Genomic DNA, 21,896 nt, shown 5'->3' with positions numbered 1-21,896 from the left:
TGCTATAATATATGATACTGATAGTGCTCAATGAAAGGACAGAAACAACCGAACTAATGGGCAGGCGGCATATAGACAGTGTACACACATGCCTTTAGTTTAACCCCACTCATCTAAACAGCTACTTGGTCACTGACTGGATTGTGTCACATTGATTGTTAAATAGTATAAAGACATGCAAGAGTAGCTCTCAGTAGTTCAGTAGTAGTAGTTTCTCTTTACTTTGTGCCCTGCCAGAAAATGTAAAGAGTGCGTGAGCCAGATGGATGCAGAAGAACAGTATGTGCGGTTAGAGGTAGATGGGACAGAAAATGTGAGGACAAAAATAACAGAGGAGACTTTAGCCTTTGATTAAGACTCTTGGGAGGCTTGGGTCAGTTTTGAAGATAAAATCCAAAACCACTTCTTGTAATGTGCAAACTACTGACTGACCACTGTCTGCTAGAGCTGCACAAAGGAAAACTACATCTTATATTGTTGTGTGTGTGTGTGTGTGTGTGTGTGTGTGTGTGGGGGGGGGGGGGGGGGGGTTAGCATGCAAACAGGCCCTGTCTGTTATAAACATCCGTGACATGGAGCAGCATGTGCATTCTCTTCGGCAACGTTAAAACTTTAGTTTTTTGTGGGTCAGGGTGTGTGTGTGTGTGTGTCTTCTTACAGTATGTTTTTTTTGTTCCCACACCGTGACAGAGACCTCATTGTGGATGAACTCTGGTGGACAGCACTGCCTGATAATAACTACTCTGCATTCATTCCTGGCCAGACTGGTTTTGGGGGGCGGGTTTTGGGCGCTCCCACTGACACACTGTCACCGTGACAACGAGGGAGGCTGCTGTCAGACGCGACTGGCCGGCCTGCAGCAGTAGGTGCAGCTCCTCAGGCTGTCCCTGTCGGCGCTGCCCTCGTTGCTTCCACGCCGGCCGTCCTCGTAATGAGACACTGGAGGTCGCAGCAAAAACAGGGAAATTATGTTAGACATTTTTTTTTACCTTTATTTTACCAGGCAAGAATTGCTTGAGATCAAGTTACCTCTTGTTTCCGAAAAAGGCTTGGCCACATTACGGTCCATTTTATCTTTTCGGTTCTATCGTATTAATCGTTCCTTTAAAGGGATGGTTCAGTATTTCAGGTTGAATGGGGTACTTAGGCATAGTCGGTGAGTTACCTTATGGAGGTGACGGTCGGTGCAGTGATTTCTCCACACATACATGCCACCATACAGTCGTTTATTTTTGTTTTCCTGTGTCTCTTGAATAATCTGGAGTAGCTCTGAGTTGAGCAGCTGATTGGGCGGTGTGATATACAAAAATAAACTGCTGTACCATGGCAAACTAAAGCTGTGGAATCTCAGTTTAGTCTAGAATTGAACAGATACTTAGGTTTTAAGTTAGCATTTATATATGCAGAGAAAAAAGTTTTTTCTTCTGGCCCCCATGGCAGCAGTACAATGCTGACTTGTGCTACAGCCACGCTTGCCCTAAACTACTTAAAATGACTACACTGTCCGCCAGCTCCATAAGGTAACATACTTACTATGCCTAAGTACTCCAACAACTTCAGTTACTGAACTATCCCTTTAAAGAAATATTGGGTACTTGACCACCTACCAAAACAAAATATAACAAGGCCAAGCAGCTGGAGCCTCATACATTTTTCCAAATAAACTTATATTGTCAAGAATTCTGAGTCTAACCAAAAAGCAAAACAGACCCTCTGGTTTTTATATTTGTTTTGTTTGTTGCTGCTTTTCGAGATACTTTTTTTCGCCTACCCCAAATCAACCGGTATGTGCAAGGTTAGCATGATCAAAAGAAGACCCATGTTTAAAAATACCAGAACAAAGATAAAAATTAAAAATTAAAACGGATAAAACCCGGTCATAACTTAAGTGTACATTACTTACATAATTTTTCTTTTACTTATTTTCTTTTTGTTTGATTTTTTTTTTTACTTTTTTTGTATAAGAGGAGAGGAAAGGGAGGGGGTGGAGGGGAAAGGGAAAAAAAGAAAAAAAACGTTGCAGGAAATGATATGCACGCATTGGGTAACATGAGTTAGAGAGTATATTAGGGGTTGAGTCGATGATTCCGAGATTCTTGTTTTCTAGCTGTTTTTTCTTTTGTTGGGATCAGAGAATGTCTTCTTATGACCCAATACCTGTCCATGATGTGTGTGTACTAAGGGGTTTACTGTTTACATGCCAGTCTGCAGAGCCTTGACCGTGTACTGACATTTGATTTATTATAATCTTTTTTAACATATATTATGTTTCTTCTACGGAAACATCTACGGTGTGAATCTGAATAATACATTGGGAAGATCTGTATGTATGTGGACATGTGGATATATATATATATATATATATATATATATATATATATATATATATATATATATATATATATATATATATATAAAAATGTGTAAGTATATATATGTGTATGTGTACAGGTGTGTATGCATGTAGGTATGTGTAGATATATACTGAGTGTATGCAACGATTCCCGCTTTGGGTGTTATAAATTGCCCTGTGACAATAAAAAAAAAAAAAATACCAGAATATGAATTGAGCAAGTTCAGGAGCAAAGTCGAGGCTCAGCTTGGCCACTGCACCCCTGTCGATCCCACATACTACATTATAACTGCTCAACCCTCTCCCATCTTTCCCTTCTCTAGTTACTGTTTGAAGCTCGCAGTTCACCCCCTACCTGAGTCTCTTCCTTTTCCGCCCTCCTTCCGTGAACCTCATGTAATATTCATGGTTCATCAGCTGCACACCCATCCATCCCCTTAATGTCTATTGCTAACTTTCATCACTGCACCTCTATAACCACATACTGTGCAGCGTGATTCTTATACTTGAGTGATTCTCCATTCACTGCCAACTGATAAAAACTCACAGCTCTCCTTCTCCCCGTTCCCCAAATCCTCTTCCTCCTCCTCCTCCTCCTCCTCCTCTTCCTCTTTGAGCACATGTTCATGGCAGGGGCTGGAGGGAGTAATCTGACTGGGTCCCTCCAGACTAGTGCCCAGCTGCAGCTTCCGCATGTGGCGCACAACCGCTGTGGCATTAAATGCTTGCTGCATGGACAAAGAGAGAGAGACACACAGAGAGAAAGAGAGAGAGAGAGAGAGAGAGAGAATAGAGAAAGGGAATAAAAACCTTTCTGTGTTTGACAGCCATTGTAGGAGAGAAGAAAACAAAGAAAGGCCGTACAAAATGTGCTCTAACAACGCCTGCCAATCTTAATGCTGCTCTTTCAGCATTTCGCTCCATGATTCAGCTGAAGCACTGACCTTCCATTTACTTTTGGCAAAGTTCTTCTTGATTTGAGCGCTGACAGACTCGTGGATATTCTTGTCCAGAGCTGTGTCTCCGCAGATCCTGCAAAGTCCAGAGAATGACATCATTTTTTGAGGCAGTTTAAGCACCCGAATATGGCTTATTCATCGTATTATTGATTGATTGGCAGAGCCTTAACTAGCAACTATTTTGCTAATTGATGAATTTTTTTAACAGTAATTTGTTGCACAACACAAGCTAGTTCCACCTTCTCAAATGTGATGATTTGATTATTTTCTTTAGTAAACTGACTTTATTTGCACTGTTAAATCACAAAAACATTGCAAATAAAACTATTTGAATGTGTCATTATCTCTGGGAAGTTAGCACATGCACTTTTCATCTGACCATTTTATAGACAGATATATAGATCGCTTCATCAAGTCCAAAATATGTTGGAAAACGGTGAAAAATGGCAAATACATTTTTCAAGTTGAGGTCTTTAAATTGCTTTGTTTTGGTTGACCAACAGTTTAAATCCCAAAGAGTATACGTTTGTAAAGATAAGAAAAACATGAAACATGTTTGGGACTTGATAAGCCCTTGATAAATAATCTTAAATATTATATATATTATATATATTTTGTGGATCTGTTTGAGGGTCTTTAGGGATGCAGTCTCGGCATGTTCCAGAGGGTGTCAGGAATATCGAGTGATGAACGACATGCACACCTGTCCTTTTTCTTTTTCTTTTTCTTCTCTCTCTTTTTGGTTCGTGTGTGTTGTCTGGTGTTGTTTGTTTGTTTGAGTATTGTAAAAAAAAATGAAACCAAAAAAAAAAAAGAATTATACAAAAAGAAAAAAGAAAAAAAGATAAATAATCTTAAATAATACATCTATAACCAAAATTGTGGAGATTCATTTTAGTTTTGAGTAAAACTGTTGGACTGTTTCCGTTTTTTCAATCCACTTATTGAAAAATAAACAGGTTCAGCACAACTACAGAGACATAGGAAAGGGATGAATATTTGAGATAAGATACAAAGATTGTTAGGTATTTTGACTTTCTTACCATGGATGCAGAAGGGCCTGTTCACACGTATATCTTTTCAGAGGGTCTTTCTCCATCAGGTGACATATGAAGTCTTTGGCTGGAAAAATGAAAAATAAAAAGTAAATTCAAAATGTTCAAATGTTCAGTCCACTGTGATATTTTTTTCAGTTCTCACTATTGCTTCTGCTGCAGATGTGTTTACCTGAATCTGAGATGTCATCCCAGTACGGAGAGTCGAATTCATACTCCGCTTTCAGAATCTGCTCAAATAACTTGGCATCATTTTCATCGTAAAACGGAGGATATCCACATAACCTGAGGGAGTGATATCAGGGCACATTCAACAACACTACAAAAACAATCGCTTTGCACATTTCTCAATGACGGTGAGACCTCAGACTTACAGGATATAAGAAATAACCCCTATGGACCAGCAGTCCACGGCTTTGCTGTACGGCTTCTGAGCAAGCACTTCGGGGGCTGTGAAACAGATGCAGCGGACAGTCAGGAGTGGAAGTGGAAAATATATACAACACAGAGCAGCAGTGATGGGGGTGGATCGGAGTTATCTCAACCTTTCAGTAATACCATGTGATTTGGTAGGTCACATCAGACAGCTCGAGAGCACTCCTGAAACACTTGCAATTGACTCAGTAGTGGATGAAAGAGCCCCTCTCAAAATGCAATGAATAAAGAGGGGTACATCAGCTGAATGCATCAAGTAGCTGAGCTCACATGAAAGAGAGAAGGAGGTCTAGCGTACCAGACCAAATGATAAAATGCCTTACCCACGTATCCAGGGGTCCCGCATGCTGTGGACATGACACTGCCTGCCCCCTCTATCTTTGACAGTCCAAAGTCACTGATCATAATTTTGGAGTCTTCGTCCACATTGTAATACAGCAAATTCTCTGGCTGCCAGGGACAAGAAGAATGAGCAAAAGAGAAAGGGTTTTGCAAATGGGGTTGGGAAAAAAAAATGGCCGACTATTAGGCCAGATTGAGACTTTACATTTTTGTCTTCATTGGGGCAATGATATACCTTCAGGTCTCTGTGGACAATCCCCATGTCATGGAGATATTTCACCGCATCCAAAATCTGGTGGATGAGTTGGCTGGCGTCTCTCTCAGTGTAGAAACCTTTCTCCACGATCCTGTCAAACAACTCACCTCCGGATACCCTGCCGGTCAGAAAATCAGGAAAAGGTAAAAAAAAAAGAAAGAAAAAAAAAAAGAAAAATCAGTTATAAAAGTTTATTATTTTCACACAAATTTACAATGGTTTTAAAAGGAGAAAAGCAGAAAAATATACATTCTGAGCTGGAGAATGTTTGGCATTTTTTGCTGCTTCCTATTTTGCTGAAAATGTTCTAAATAAAAAGGACATATTAATAAATCGAATCATCTCTTTGTACAATAAAAATGCCTTCAGTCATACAATCGTATTAGAAGAAGATGAACTCACAGCTGCATGACAAGATATAGATGCGATGTACTTTCAAAGATGTCCTCCAGTGAAACAATGTTGTGGTGCTTGATTCTGAGGAAGATAACAGAGAGAAATCATCAGATAGATTGTGTTGGATCTTTAAAAAGTCACATTTCTCCTGATGCCTACTGTCAGTTGGTCACCAGATGGCATTCTTGCTGCATAATTCAGATTCACAGCTCTCTCTTCGTTCGTTTGCTATTGAGGGCCCTACAGTAAATTAGGATCAAACCATATGAGTTTGGCCTGTTCTCCTCAAATACAAAAAAAAATCAAAAGCATTAGGAACTGTTTTTGGAGATTATAGCTACAGGACAATAACAAAATGCTACACAAAACACTAGACCTACGTAGATTGTTTATTGTTATGCACCAGCCTAAGAGATAGTACAGCATACCTCCAAGTCAAGTCAAGTTAAAACTCATACTTCCACTGAAAAGGACAAATGTGAATTCTAGTAGAATTAGAGAATTCATGTGTGTGTGTGTGTGTGTGTGTGTGTGTGTGTGTGTGTGTGTGTGTGTGTGTGTGTGTGTGTCTTATCATTTCTCGTCCCTCATGACTCTTGTTTTATTTATTTAATAGTGACTTTCATTGACCAAACTTCACCCGTTCCTACATGTCTTTCTCCTTCCACCATACCCTACCCCCCCTTTTCACTTCTCCTCCCTCTATGTCTCTTTCTCTTTTTTCAATCCACTGCTGCGGGGAACTCCACACCATCTTCGCCTCTGTGTGCTGTTGCCCTGGCAACAGGGACACTAAAAATAGGCCTATCTTCTTTACTCCTGACATTTCCGGTGCACAATCCTACTGTTTCTACTGACACCATGCATTTAGTCACCCATTCTATTGACCCCCTTTTGCATATCTTCTGCATCTGCACATGCATTGGCGTATGATTGCTGCACTGACAAATTCCTCCCGCTGGGCACAGACACAGCTGACGCAAGGAACTTTGCTGACCTCACCTGTGTAGTACCGCTATCTCATTTTCAATGTTGGTCTCTTTGCCTTCCAACGCTTTCTTGGGGATGCACTTGATGGCAACCAGCCTCTGGGTCCTCTTCTCCTCAGCTAGAACCACCTCGGAGAAGGCTCCCCTAAAACAAAGGAAGTGTAAACACACATAAAGGTACGCTCACATTAGAGAAAGAAAGACAAATGTGTGGGAGTGTGGGGTGACATGGACAAGATCAAAAGAGCTAAAGTAGGATTATTTCTTCTTAAACCAGAGGCCATGGTGAAAAAGAAGGTACCAAGGAGACAGAATATTCTTCTTGATATATTTTCAGTGCAAAGGCGTGGCCATTCCCACACTAAATAAAGATTTGTTTTTAGATATTTTTGTGCCCTCCTAACAAAATGTCCCTCAACTAACCACCTCACTCGCTAGCATCACACTGAATTGCATAAACCATGAGCCATCAAAAAAAATTCTTGGTGAATTAAAAACAGGTTGTCCTATTGTTTTAAATACTGTCATATTATTCGTCAAGAGATTTATTCTTGAGTTGACCAAAAAAGAACGATTAACATTGCCTTGTTTTTTTCCCTTTTTGAAACATTATTTCAAGGAATTATTGTGCGTGCATGCCTGTGTGTGTGTGTGTGTGTGTGTGTGTGTGTGTGTGTGTGTGTGTGTGTGTGTGTGTGTGAGTGGTGTTTCGATGAATAATTCAAAATGGTGACATTCCCGAGATGTATTTTTATTTTTACATTATTATTTTTATTTCAATTTTTTTTAGGGGGGGTGGAGAGGGGCTAAGAAAATGCTCGGGAGATGAAGTACCAGCCACATAAGTATGTATTTTCTTTATTATAATAATATTGTTTGTTAAAAAAAAAAGAACTATTGTCAACCCTTTCAATAATAGATATGGTAATACGTAGTCTGGCTATTAAGGGGGACTAGACTGCATTATGGATTATGGTGATGGTGAGATGGAGAATAGTATGTATTTACACAGTCTCCCTACAGGAGCGTGGGAGGGGAGCTCAGGAGGCTTGAACGCACAAACATTGTTAGCGCCCACAGGGAGGCTCTTTGCACACGTGCCAAACAGCACTGTCATGCAACACACAGGGACAGTGCAATGTTCATGTATAAGCAAACAACACTTATGCATGTGAGCAGTTCTCAGTCTTAAAGTCTGCCACCTTAAATAAAAAGGATGAATGCACAATGTTGTTGCCAACAGCAACTATGTGATACAGAGACAAACGTGTCTCACTTTCTATTTATTCTGCATGTATGGATTGTTTAATGGAACACTTAATTACAGAACAAGAGAGTCATTGTGCAACCTGGCCATCTCTCAGAACAGGTCTCTCAGCGCACCTCCTCCCCTATGTGGATTTGTTTTTTTCCATCATCATGTCCTAATAATGAATGCTCAGTGTGGATCTGTGGTAATCCTTGAGATTGCTTTGCGCTGTGGCCATCTTGTGCTCAGCCAAACACAGCCCAGGAGCAAACATTATGTGCATAGTGAAGCTGATGCACATCACGAGGAGAGACCATTCTCTCTCGTCTCTGGCTTCATTTTTTAAATGTCCCTAAAATAATCTCAAAGTGAATCGCATATAGCTCTGTTTTTCTCATCGACCCATGAAAGCATTTTAATGTGTTTAAGTCTGCAGAATTTAGAGCCAGGGGTATCTCTGGGGGTCAACAGTGCTAAACTTGTGTTATCCGTGAGTAGAAATCTATTTAGTCTCATTGGCTGTTTAAAAATAGAATCACCAATGGGGCCAAGACATGGAGACATATGACTGACATGTGAATTTATAGGCCTGCATAAAGGGAAAAGCTGTGTCTGTTATAGGGCTGCAACAAATGATTTTTTAAATGATTGATGTTTCTGCAGATTATTTTCTTTACTAACCAATAATAAGTTGGACTGTTAAAATAGTATTTTAATAAATCATGGGTTTCCAGAACCCAAGTTGGAGTCCGAAACATTCTTGTTCTGTCAGACCATATCAAGTTCATAATGATAGAACAGAAAAGCAGCAAATTCCCAAAAAGAAACAAATGCTGTTACACACACGCACACACAGACACAAACACACACACACACACACTTCCCTACAGTTGCCGTGAGACACGTTGCTCAGAGACATGTAAGGGTGGGCTCTCGGGGGGTTTGAGAAGAGGAACAGCAGGTGGAGGGAGAGAGGAAGCTGCTGTAGCTGTTACTTAACTGTAAACTGATGATATTAAGAGCGTGTGTGTTAGTCCTAGCATTAGACAGGAGTGAAATATAGATAGAAGAAAGGTTTATGTTACAGTCCGGCCCTTATACAGGTGAAACTCAAAAAATTAGAATATCGTGCAAAAGTTCATTTATTTCAGTAATTCAACTTTAAAGGTGAAAATAATATCTTATACAGACTCATTACATGCAAAGTGAGATATGTGAAGCCTTTATTTTTTATAATTGTGATTATTATGGCTTACAGTTTATAAAAACCCCAAATTCTAAATCTCAGAAAATTAGAATATTACATAAAATCAATAAAAAAAGGATTTTAAATACAGAAATGTCGGCCCTAGAAAGTATAATCATGCATATGTACTAAGTACTTGGTTTGGGCCCCTTTTGCATGAATTATTGCCTAAATGCGGCGTGGCATGGATGCTATCAGCCTGTGGCACTGCTGAGGTGTTATGGAAGCCCAGGTTGCTTTGATGTGGTCAGGAGAGTTGTCTGGCCATTCATGCACAGTAATACCATGGTCAGTCAACCAGTTACCAGTGGTTTATGGTACCGTGGGCAGGTGCCAAGTCTAGCTGGAAATGGAAATTGTCATCTCCATAAAGCTTGTCAACAGACAGAAGCATGAAGTGCTCTAAAATCTTCTGGTAGATGGCTGTGGTGACTTTGGACTTGATAACACAGTGGACCAACAGCAGCAGATGACATGATACCTCAAATCATCACTGATCCAAATTAAATGTTGCATTTCATTTGGAAATCAAGGTTCCACAGTCTAGAGGAAGAGTGGAGGGGCACAAAATCCAAGGGGCTTGAAGACCACTGTCAAGTTTCAAAAGTCAGTGATGATTTGAGGCACCATGTCATCTGATGGTGTTGGTCCACTGTGTTATCAAGTCCAAAGTCACCACAGCTGTCTACCAGTATATTTTAGAGCACTTCATATTTCCTGTCTGTTGACAAGCTTTATGGAGATGCTGAATTACTTTTTCCAGCAAGACTTGTCCACAGTGCCAAGTGCCACAGTGCCAAAACCACAAGTAACTGGTTGACTGACCATGGTATTACTGTGTTGATTGGCCAGACAACTCTCCTGAATTGAACCCAATAGAGAAACTATGGACTATTGTCAAGAGGAAGATGATATACACCAGACCCAACAATACAGACGAGCTGAAGGCCACTATCAAAGCAACCTGGGCTTCCATACCACCTCAGCAGGGCCACAGACTGATAGCATCCATGCCACACCGCATTTAGGCAATAATTTGTGCAAAAGGGGCCCAAACCAAGTACTTAGTACATATGCAAGATTATACTTTCTAGAGGGCTGACATTTCTGTATTTAAAATCCTTTTTTTATTGATTTTATGTAATATTCTAATTTTCTGAGATTTTGAATTTGGGGTTTTCATAAGCTGTAAGCCATAATAATCACAATTATAACAAATAAAGGCTTGAAATATCTCATTTTGAATGTAATGAGTCTATATAATATATTAGTTTCACCATTTAGGTTGAATTACTGAAATAAATGAACTTTTGCACGATATTCTAATTTTTCGAGTTTCACCTGTATACTTCAAATACTTCAGTCTCGGATTAAATCACATGATGACTTTATTCCACTGGCAGTTGGCAACAGACTGCTATCTCGTAGTTGTGCAAATAAATAATCATGGCGTGCAAATTAACTTTCTGCTAAAGCATTATAAAATTAGTAATTGACCTCATAGTTCAGCTGTTTTTGTGTACATAAACAAGACTATCATCACATATGCTATCTACAGTCATATGAAAAAGTTTGGGAACCCCTCTCAGCAGGCATTATAATTGACTCTGCTTTCACACAAAAAAAGATAAAAGTGGTATGTCTTTAATTTACCAGGAACAGCTAAGTACTGGGATGTTTTCCAAACAAAGATTTTTTGAAAAGCAGTATTTAGTTTTATGAAATTAAATAAAATGTGAAAAACTGGCTGTGCAAAAATATGGGAACCCTTGTGGTCTTGGTGATTTTAATGCATGTAACAGCATGTAAAACTGAGGACTTTAAACACAAAATTGGTTGGATTATGTTGTTAAGCCTTGAACCTCATATAAAGGTCTGTTTAATCATGATAAAAGGTATTGTAGGTGCCTAAATGCAAGTTCCACTTCTCTTTGACTCTCTGCAGAAGTGAGACAGAATGTGATCATCAAAACAGCTCCCAAAAGATCTTAAAAACAAAGATTATTCATTGTCATGGTTTAGGGGAAGGCTACAAGAAGCTTTCCCAAAGGTTTCAATTGTCAATTTCTACTGTAAGGAACGTTGTCAGGGAATGGAAGGACACAGGCACAGTTGCAGTTAAACCCAGGTCTAGCAGACCAAGAAAAGTACAAGAGCGGCATATGCGGCGGATTGTGAGAATGGTTGCACACAACCCAAAGATCACCTCCAAAGACCTGCAAGAACATCTGGCTGCAGATTGTGTATCTGTACATGGTTCTACAATTCAGTGCAATTTGCACCAAAACATCTGTATGGCCAGGTGATGAGAAGGAAGCCCTTTCTGCGCCCACGCCACAGATACAGTTGCTTGGAGTATGCAAAAGCTCATTTAGACAAGCCAGCTTCATATTGGAAGAAAATGCTTTGGACTGATGAGACAAAAATTAAGTTATTTGGTCTTTATAAAAAGCAGATGTTTTGGTGCAAATTGCGCTGAATTGTTGAACGATGTACAGATACACAATCTGCAGCCAGATGTTCTTGCATGTCTTTGGAGGTGATCTGTGGGTTGTGTGCAACCATTCTCACAATCCTCCACCTATGCCGCTCCTGTTTTTTTCTTGGTCTGCCATTCCTGGGTTTAACTGCCACTATGCCTGTGTCCTTCCATTTCCTGACAACGTTCCCTACAGTCGAAATTGACAATTGAAACCTTTGGGAAAGCTTCTTGTAGCCCTCCCCTAAACCATGACAATGAACAATCTTTGTTTTTCAGATCTTTTGGGAGCTGCTTTGATGATCCCATTCTGTTTCACTTCAGCAGAGAGTCAAAGAGAAGTGCAACTTGCATTTAGGCACCTAAAATAAATGTTCTCATGATTAAACAGACATTTCTATGAGGTTCAAGGCTTAACAACATAATCCAACCAACTTTGTGTTTAAAGTCATCAGTTTTACATGCTGTTACAGGCATTAAAATCAACAAAACCACAAGGGTTCCCATATTTTTGCACAGCCAGTTTTTCACATTTTATTTTATTTCATACAACCAAATACTGCTTTTCAAAAACTCTTTGTTTGGAAAACATCCCAGTACTTAGCTGTTACTGGTAAATTAAAGACATACCACTTTTAAATTTTTTTTGTGAAAGCAGAGTCAATTATAATGCCGGCTGAGAGGGGTTCCCAAACTTTTTCATATGACTGTATATATGTAGTTTATGAACACAATACTAAATTGTTTTAGATGACACACACACACATGCAGGCACGCACACACACACACACACACACACACACACACACACACACACACACACACACACACACACACATAAGGGAAAATATTGATTATTGATTCACACATTCTCATATGTCTTCCAGTGCTTTTACTATGATAAGTGTGCTCCACTTGCCATCATCCATGTCTTTGAGGCTTCACCTGACAATTTATCACTCTAAATATTGACATGATATTAATATATATATATATATACAGTATATATATATATATATATATATATATATATATATATATAAAATATATATATGATAGGCTGTAACTTTGAGCAGCCAGCATTATATCAAGTGTCAAGTGTCGGGTCAGATGGGTTGACCCTATTCCATCTTCTTAAAAATGTTCAGTCTAAATACTGTATATTCTCCACATAAGAACAAATAAGTGTGTTGAAACCTATTTTAACTGAGTGATGTGTTGTGCCATTTGTTTGTAAAAGGTTGTGTGTTAAGTCCTTACTAAGTTCTTAGTAAATACTAGCTAATTCCCAGGTGGTAGCTAATAACTAAGTGACACATGTGGAAGCATCCAATCAGAAAGCATCTAAACAACTCATTCAACTACATTCTGCAGCGAGCTAGTGGCAAGATACCTAGGTGCAAATGAGATACTTCTACACTTGTAGTAGGTGCACTGTTACAATCCATTTGGTGTTCAAGGTCAGCTCGTGCCAGGATCTAATATCCACATCGTTATGTCGGTTTAGCCAGGGACATATTACCAGCTGAAATGTGCTGTCCATTTCTAATTAGCTAGTCTAGTCATTCTTATCTCCAATATGTGGTGTTTTCATTGTTGCAGCAGACATATTGTTTAGTTGGTTTCCAGCATTTCAGTTTGCAAGATTTAGTTTGAACGTATTAACACCTGGTGCAACCTGCTCTTGGACTGGTTGCATACTAAGCAATTAATGATTAAGGGTGTGAACATTGCTGCAAATGCTACAAATATTCTTCACAATGTTTTTGTTCATATCAGACACAGACATATCAATCAGGCAGTCAGGCCAGTAGGACCTGTCGCCGAAAGCTGCGAGCATCCATCGGTCTATTGATCCCACCACCTGATGCAAGCGCTCCCAAGATCCCTTCGAGGCCCAAAAAAAGCTTTCTCTTTTTAGCCTTATCCATTTTGTGTGTGTGTGTGTGTGTGTGTGTGTGTGTGTGTGTGTGTGTGTGTGTGTGTGTGTGTGTGTGTGTGTGTGTGTGTGTGTGTGTGTGTGTGTGTGTGTGTGTGTGTGTGTGAGAGAGAGAGAGAAAGAGGAAGCAGGAGAGTGTGGACGTACAAAAATCCCTATATAAGGCTAATCAAATCAACAAAGCTTCAGACTGGACCATTACATCTACTAAAGTCATGTGTAGGTCAACTCTCGCCGAAAGCTCCTCTGCTCTACTCTATAAACAAACCAACCGGCATGAGTGGTTTCCAGCAGTGTTTAATACTGCATAGTCACCATGTTTATATGCTCCTACACATTATCCACCTGGACCACACAAGTCATTCTTAAAACTCTTATATCTCTTAACTTAAATGTTATTGTAAACAGATAGGAATAACGTTGAGTACCTTGACATGTTTCGACTGCTAAACTTCCCATAGTCTTCCTCAGAAGCGTCAGCTGTTGATTAAAAAAGCTGCACTGAATTAACCTTTTTGGATTCTTATATCTCTATTTTGTATTTTAGGCACCATGAAGATCATCCTTTGTTTCTATTCAACTCTCTTTTGAATTATTTTCTATTAGGTCAATCCTGATGGTAAAGCTCAATTACACATTATAATTTAGCTATTGAATCAATCAAGGTGTGCTGGTACCGCTGCAGTTTTTTAGGTTTGTGCCATGTACAGTATGTATCATGTAACTGTTTTGTTCTGTGAACAGTCCTATGACAGAGCAATGTGAAAGTAGAATTGAGCTTCAGCAGTGCATAGGTCTGATGAGGATTTTTAGAACGGTTTTTACTGCTGTGTTGTGCTCTGAAAAGATTGAAGAGGCCCCATGGTCACCATTACTGCCTGACAGGCTGCCGGCTTGCTGGGGTATCTCGGTCCACAGGAGTCGTAAACAGAACTACTGTTCATGTATCATACTGTATATCACTAAGCTCTGACATCTTATTTCATACATAAAATCATTAAACCATGGAGAAAAGTTACGAGTCATTTCATGGGTCATTTAATCAAACTGTAAAAGAAAAAGACATCTGTAGTGTCTGTCAACGGCACTCATGAAATAAAGAGTTGTTGCAGAAGCTAACACTTCTAGTAATTACACTGACTACAACAATAACACACAACCATTACAGCGATGGGTGAGCTGCTTTACTCTTTCCCCACCATCAGTCTTTAACAAAAACTCTGTGTGGGTAAAGAGGCCTCAATGCACAGTAAAGAAAACCAGAGTAGGGTAGAATTTCATTACATGTGTTACACCCTCATTTTACTTACACATATATCAGCCTATAGTTATACTTCAACCATTTCACTCATGAGCCCCCCTCCCCCCCTTATTACAGCAGACCCGGTTCGAGTCCGAGCCGTGGTCAGTTCTCTGCATGTCCTCCCCTCTTTTCATCTCTTTCTCTCCAAGTATGTCTAATAAAGTGAAAAACACGCAAAAATAATCCTTAAAAAAATAATCAAATTAAAATACAAACACCTGGACCAAAGGCTGACAGACGTAATAGCTGTTGAGCGGGAACAGAACATTTGTCTTGATCTGCTCACCCTACCTCGAGGACAGCTTGTCCTGAAGAGGACTCCAAGCAGAGGTAAAAATCGAAAGGATAAGCTGGATCTGAATATAATATTTCAACATAAATCAATTACCTTCACACACTGAATTCCTGAATTAAGCTCCAAGGTAATCTTCTCTCCGAGCATAAGGAGCTTTCCATCAACGCATTAATTCTGCCCTCTGCCTGGGCCAGCTATATGGTGACAACGGGGAACGAATATTACTACAGCATTTCCCCCCACCCCCTGAAATATGAGTATGCGCTATCCACTCTCTCAATCCTTTTTACATAACCACTAATATCATACTTCAAATTACGATTCAACGTTTTAAGTTGATGTGAGTCTTAGTGGTATCAGAACAGAAGTTATATCAGCGTTTTAGCCACAGTCGAGAATTCTCAAAATATACAAATCTATTGGTCAAAGTGCATTTCATACATCATGCAGAGCCAGACATGATGGTATCTTATTTTGCAGTCCTCCTCCAGCACTTGGCATAACAGACAGCCTCATCCTCTCTAGCCTATACCCACTGCTGTTTCACTTTTTGGATGTGAACCAGAGTTGCACAGTCATTCAAATCTGACTGTGTGCAGCCTCTCTGGGGAAGCAGGTGGGATTCCAAAAGATGAAGAAAACAACCCCAGTCCATATGGCACATTGGTGTCCTCACAGGTGGACGTGTGCTAGGTCACTTGTACTCAGTTTGGCGGGGCGGGTGTGTTGGAGAGTTGCCTCCCAGCCATCTGGCCTCAAGCCATGTCCCCCCTGGAGAGTGCAGTCAAATGTCTGTGAGTCCAGCCCTCACCATAACCAACTGCAGGGCAACATTTGCCCCAGTGGTTGACGATTCATTTCGGAGTTTGTTGCAAAACTGAAGGTGCATTAAGTCAAAATGTAAATATAATCTATTTTGGATACCAGGGCTCCATTGCAATAACTGAATGTAATAAGGGTTGTTGTACGGGCGAAGGGAAATTAAGTTTGCCACCAGACAACAACACGTGCGTAGGCGAGTTGAGCATGAGCTTAAAAAAAAGTTTTTTCAGACAAATCGTAGGCAGCAGCTGCAGGCTTGGCTGATCTTTTGCTCTGAGCAGACGTGTGCTCTTGATTGCTGGAGAAATGAAGTGAAATACTTAACACTTTCCACATCCCTCCAGTCAATCACCACATAAGCGGAGGCAGGTGCAAGTGATTCCAACACATCCGGGTTGGAATCATTTTCTACCCCCCCCCCCCCCCCCCCGGGGGGTAGAAAATGACAGGTTTTGTATCATAATTTGTATACTTAGAATGTGTAGGCAATAAAAAATGAAGCACTGACTAGTTAGAATTTAGTTTCAGGGATGACACATGGGCTTTCACTCCTTTCAGGAATAGATGATGGTGAACTGATAGGAGCCTGGCATTCATTCAGGACTTTTCCCACTCTCCTCAAAATAACATGTCAGAACTAACATGAAGGCAATCGAAATATGATCACCTGATATCAGTCATGTGTATATTTCGCTCTTGTATCAACACTGGCCTTGCACCATTTGTCTAAATCAGTGAATGATGCAATACAAAAGTATTAATTTCTCTTCAAAGGCTAAAATAAATCAGTGTTAAATTTGATGTAATTTTCGATGCAGAGCATAAATAAACTGAACAAACACAATCATTATGCAAAAATGGACACATAGCTACACGCAAATATTTGCATGTGGAAAGAAAACACATTCATGTTTAAACGCATACACAATTGAAGCTTTACCTATGGCACTTTCATTATAAACTCATGGTCAACGACTCTCCCCGCAGTCTCATTTTGATAGATTCTGCTATTGAAACGGTTGAGTCAGCATCCAACATTGACCAAGAACAGCAAGGTTGAGTAAAAACAGGCATAAGTGACAGGCACGCCCCAAAATGTCGTCAGTCAAGTTTCTTCAAGGTAACCTTGATAGCATGGACAACAGGGGTAAAATGAATGCTGGCCCATTTTCACCCCCCAGTTAGTAGAGTAGATTTTACAAAAGAAAATATGGCCTTTATCTAGTCCAACCCACATTCACGATCAGTGCACGTAGTAATGCAAATAGTTTTAGATACATTTACCAAGGTTTCAATTCATTCACTGCTGAGACATCTGCAGCCACCAGAAAACAATGGAGGGAAATAATGGAACTACTGCAATGGAACTATAAGTGAAGATCAAAATCTTATTAATACCCTGATAGAATATCCCAGATTTAATATGTACCAGTTGACTCAAGCTGAGGCATTCCGGTGCCCACTTTGCCCCTTTCATAATCCCTGACATCGATAAACTATCAGTGCAACTTACGTTCCCAGCACTTCTTTGAAGTCATAATGTTCTTTGATGTCTGATGTCTTTTTCTTCCATCCATTTCCATCCTCTCCAAGGGGCATCCTACAATGCTGATCAGATTCACCACACTACAGCTATGGAGGTGAAAAAAACAGAATAAACATTTTTAAAATAGTGAATAAACTCAGTGTGTGCACAGTTGAGTTTTGACCAACCACAACAATCTCAGGAAGATCGATCTAAGGCTAAATTGTTTTCTGTAACAGTGAGTATAAACCTCATTCTGATTCTTACTAAATCGTCATTCCAGCACACAGTGGGGAAATTGCCACTCTTGTATGTAATGTTCTTAATTAAGAGTAGTTAGACCGCTAGAGATATTCAGCCTCTGTATCCACTCAATGTGTCCCTTACAGTATGGCAGCCTGATGCGATTGTTGCACAAAACCTTCATCTAAACAAACCATTGATTTTCCTGATTTGAGTGCTTTCTTTTGGTTATTGCAGCTCTATAGCTTGCATTTTTGTTAGACCAATAAGGTTGATTGGACTGGATGACAAGAAGAGGGATATGCATGATGATAGATTATTAAAATGAAAAACTCAATTCAAAATACCACTTACAGGCCTGACCTGCACTACAGTCTCTTAGATTAGATAGTATTCTTCATTTCACAAGACAGGATACAGTACAGATAACTATGTAATAAGGCTGGGGAGAAGGGTTGTGATAGATAACAAAAAACGAATAAGAACGGACGAATGACTGGGAAATGTGCACATTGTAAATCCCATATGTAGTTGTTTCATGCAAACTGGCAAGGCAACAATCAATAGCAACACATAACATTGAAAGTAGGGCAAAGAGTGCAGCATAGACAGTCTTAAAACAAATGAATTCACGGGCATTAGAGGTGTTTAATATATTTTGCTTTTTTAAATGAGGTTGCTCTGAAGAGAAATAACATCTTTAAATACAAGAGCTGTCATCCAATGAGAACTATTATTCCGCTGAGAAACACGCGATAACGCGCTCTGCATCAAGGCAGTAGGGCGTGAATGACAAGGAAAGGGTTGAATGGGGAATTCAAACGTTTTGCCGGTGCAATACGCCTGCAATAGCCTACTTTTCATGCTGCTTGTGATCGTGCAAGAGGGCTACTGAAAGCAGAAGGCGCAGTGTGGGTGTGCGAGCCGTAGCCCACTGCAGCGCTCAAGGGTATTGGGCACTGGCAGTCAAAGGGAGGCAAGCAGAAGCTTTAGGTTGAATTAGGAGGCTGCAGACATGCGACGTTGAAGCGCATTGCAAGTTTCATCACCGAGATTAAAAGCCGCACCACAATTTCAATTATTGTATTTCAATTAATATGTGACAGGTGGGGAAACAAACATAAATACATACCTAAATGGCGATGTGTAGCCGTGGTGTGCTCTCCTTGCCTCTTCTGGGAGCGATGTGGTTGCTGTGTGCTCGTGCACAGCGCTGGGTTCGCTCAGACTTCTCCTGACGTCAAGAAAACCAGACGTCTGAGGACGTAGTGCAGCATATAAAGGGAAAGAAATATCCCTCACTGTTCATTTAACAACGTTACATGCAATTCAACGTATGATAGTCGAACCATCGTTATGTCTGAACAGGTTTCAGTTTATTTTTATTTTTTTCTGAGATTATAGTCGTTAATAGTAGCCTAACAGTCAGAGCGTGCAGAGTGGAGCCTGGGTATAGCCTCCAAATGCAGACAATTTGACAGTTTTGTTTTCTTCTTCCCCAAAACAGGCACAACGTGTCACCGTGAATAATTTATCGCATAGCACACCGACAAGGCAAACACAGCTCTGGTCTGCTCTGGGAAATAAAAAAGTCAAAATTATGCTGCAGAATTAAGGAGAGCCAGTGCCTTTTAAACCCATATTTACGCCAGGTACTACTTGCAGGGACTTAAAGGTCTGTTTTTCCCCATAGATAGTTATATACAGTATATAAAAAAAAGTTTCCCCCTATGTTTTTAGGTAACGCCCTGCTTCACTCTCACAGCATCACTGCACTACTCTCACGGGACCTTTCCTCAAATCCCATCTGGACATTCACAGGCATAGACATTATAATGTCTATGTTCACAGGTTAGTGAAGGTGTGGGACCTATGCCATTACAGGGACTATTCATATCATAGCCCACATAGCCTATACCTACCTCGCAGGTTCTGTTTTTCTCTTCTATTTTGTTTATGACTGTAGGCTTATCCAACACCTCTTCTCAATTTTTTTGTTTTGAAGTCTCATTTATCAAGAAATAAATGCATTTGTTCATGGTTTTTATGCATTATTAACTCTGCAACGTGCTTTGCAAACATTTTATCAGTAAAAAAATAAACAAGTAATGTTTGAGTCAGTGTATACAAATATATAGGCTAATTAAGAATATTTTATCAGCCTAAGCACTGATAAATGCAATGTGAAACACTACATTGCAATGAACATCTAACAAAAGCACCTCTAGCTTCACAGTATGCGCGCTGTGAAATTATTTTTGAAAGTGCTACGTAGAGATATCATTAGTGTTGTTGTTTATTTATTGTTTCTGCAACTATGGTCACTTTTGACTCTCCCACATTTAAAAAATCAACTTCTATGAATTTGAATTTTAACCATCAGGGTCAGTAATATATATGAACAGGTACACAGCATTGCATATAGTCGTTAAGAATTTAATCTGGAAACATGTTTATTTTGTTATCGTTTTCATCACTTGTTGTTATGTGTTTGTTCCTCAATGTCCTTACCGCAACATTACAATAATGTTAATTTCATATATTTTTCCTTTTTTAATTTTTATAACATTAAGACATTTGAATTAGTTTTCAAAAAGCTTTGTGCATAGTTGTAATCACTGATAAAATAAAATAATAAAAAATGTATTTGTCTCTACCGCAACACCTCAACACCTAAAGCTGTTGCGGTAAAGACATGTTGCGGAAATGACATTTTTGCTAATATTGCAGATTCATGGCAGCTATCAAGGTCTGCTATGTTAGCTTTGACTCTTGGCAACTAATATACATGAATACTACAGTAATATTAACTTATTTTTTAAATATAGTCCAAAATACACAATTTCTAAGCTGTATGGTAAGGACACACAATTAATACTTCCAAAGAAAGGATGATCTTTACTTTGTTATTCTGGATTTTGAGGGTCACCTAGTGTGGGTGGCCCAGCCTGTCAACCATGTGCTCACTTACTTACTTCTTTTTCTATAGAAACTAGATTTGTTTGGCTTTGAAAAAAAATGTCACTATGGTATTTGTTCAGTGTTGCGGTAAGGACTCAAATGTGTGGGACAGGCACATTAAGATGAAAAAATCATGTAAATAAGCAGTAAACTAAAATAATTATTTTAATATGGTGTAAAGTAATATGTTTATTAAACAATTGCATTTGAAATAATGTCATATTTTAATTTAATCAACTCATTTTACGTATCTCAACATTGAGAACACAGGTGTGGGACATGAACAAAAGTGGTGTTTTTGGACCCATAATGCTTCATAAATTGCATTAAATCACATTTTTTTGTGATAATTCTTTAAGCCATGGTGTATAATAACACTGTGTTTACATTGATCAAGCATCATATGACAAATTTTAACATAAATCCCAAATGTCACTGCTGGGACATAAAAATGCCCGTAGTTGCAGAAACACCCTGTAATGTTTAAACTAGGCCTACCACTCGTAGCCTACATTGTTTAAAATAGGCAGAGGTGGGTCGTAACGCGCTACATTTACTCCGTTACAAATACTTGAGTAACTTTTTGAATAAATTGTAATTTTAGGAGTAGTTTTATTGCAACATACTTTTACTTTTACTTGAGTAAATATTTGAAGAAAGAACGGTACTTTTACGCCGTTCCATTTGGCTACGTGACGGTCGTTACCTTATTTTTTTATATATTTTATTTATTACATGCGAGAGCTATTTCTCTCATGATTTCTCTCCCCGGGGACGTCTTCAGCCAACATCTCTATCACGTGACTATTTCAACCAATAAAAACCACATTACAAAAGCTTGCCAATCAAATGCAGCCACTTCAGTCACATGACAAGTGTTGTCATGTTGTCATAGGGCTCAACCATGGGCTCAACAATGTCCGCGGACTTTTTTAAAGGCTGCGGTTCTGCACCGATGTTGTGTCCGTGGCCGTGCCATGTAGGTTAAACGCATATAACACAGACTCCCACACACTCGCAATTACAGAGAAACTGTTCTTTTTTGACAC

The 21,896-nt window shown here is 39.4% G+C and overlaps 1 protein-coding gene across 1 annotated transcript; it reads right to left on the bottom strand.

The window, feature by feature from the left end:
• Positions 1-727: 727 nt before the first annotated feature.
• camk1a (calcium/calmodulin-dependent protein kinase Ia) lies at positions 728-19,108 on the bottom strand. The gene is made up of 12 exons (XM_080025515.1): positions 19,019-19,108; positions 17,632-17,750; positions 6,799-6,930; positions 5,803-5,877; positions 5,380-5,518; positions 5,126-5,252; positions 4,742-4,817; positions 4,540-4,652; positions 4,356-4,434; positions 3,298-3,385; positions 2,901-3,081; positions 728-939 (listed from the first exon to the last, which is right to left on the bottom strand). Exons 2-12 carry the CDS (start codon positions 17,715-17,717, stop codon positions 836-838), a joined length of 1,200 nt encoding a protein of 399 aa, XP_079881641.1. The 5' UTR covers positions 17,718-17,750; positions 19,019-19,108; the 3' UTR covers positions 728-835.
• Positions 19,109-21,896: the final 2,788 nt, after the last annotated feature.

Source organism: Ammodytes marinus, assembly GCF_949987685.1.
Source record: "Ammodytes marinus genome assembly, chromosome: 4".
In the NCBI taxonomy this organism is placed as follows: Eukaryota; Metazoa; Chordata; class Actinopteri; order Uranoscopiformes; family Ammodytidae; genus Ammodytes; species Ammodytes marinus.
Note: the sequence above shows the minus strand (reverse complement) of the source record. Positions and strands in the feature narration are given on the sequence as shown.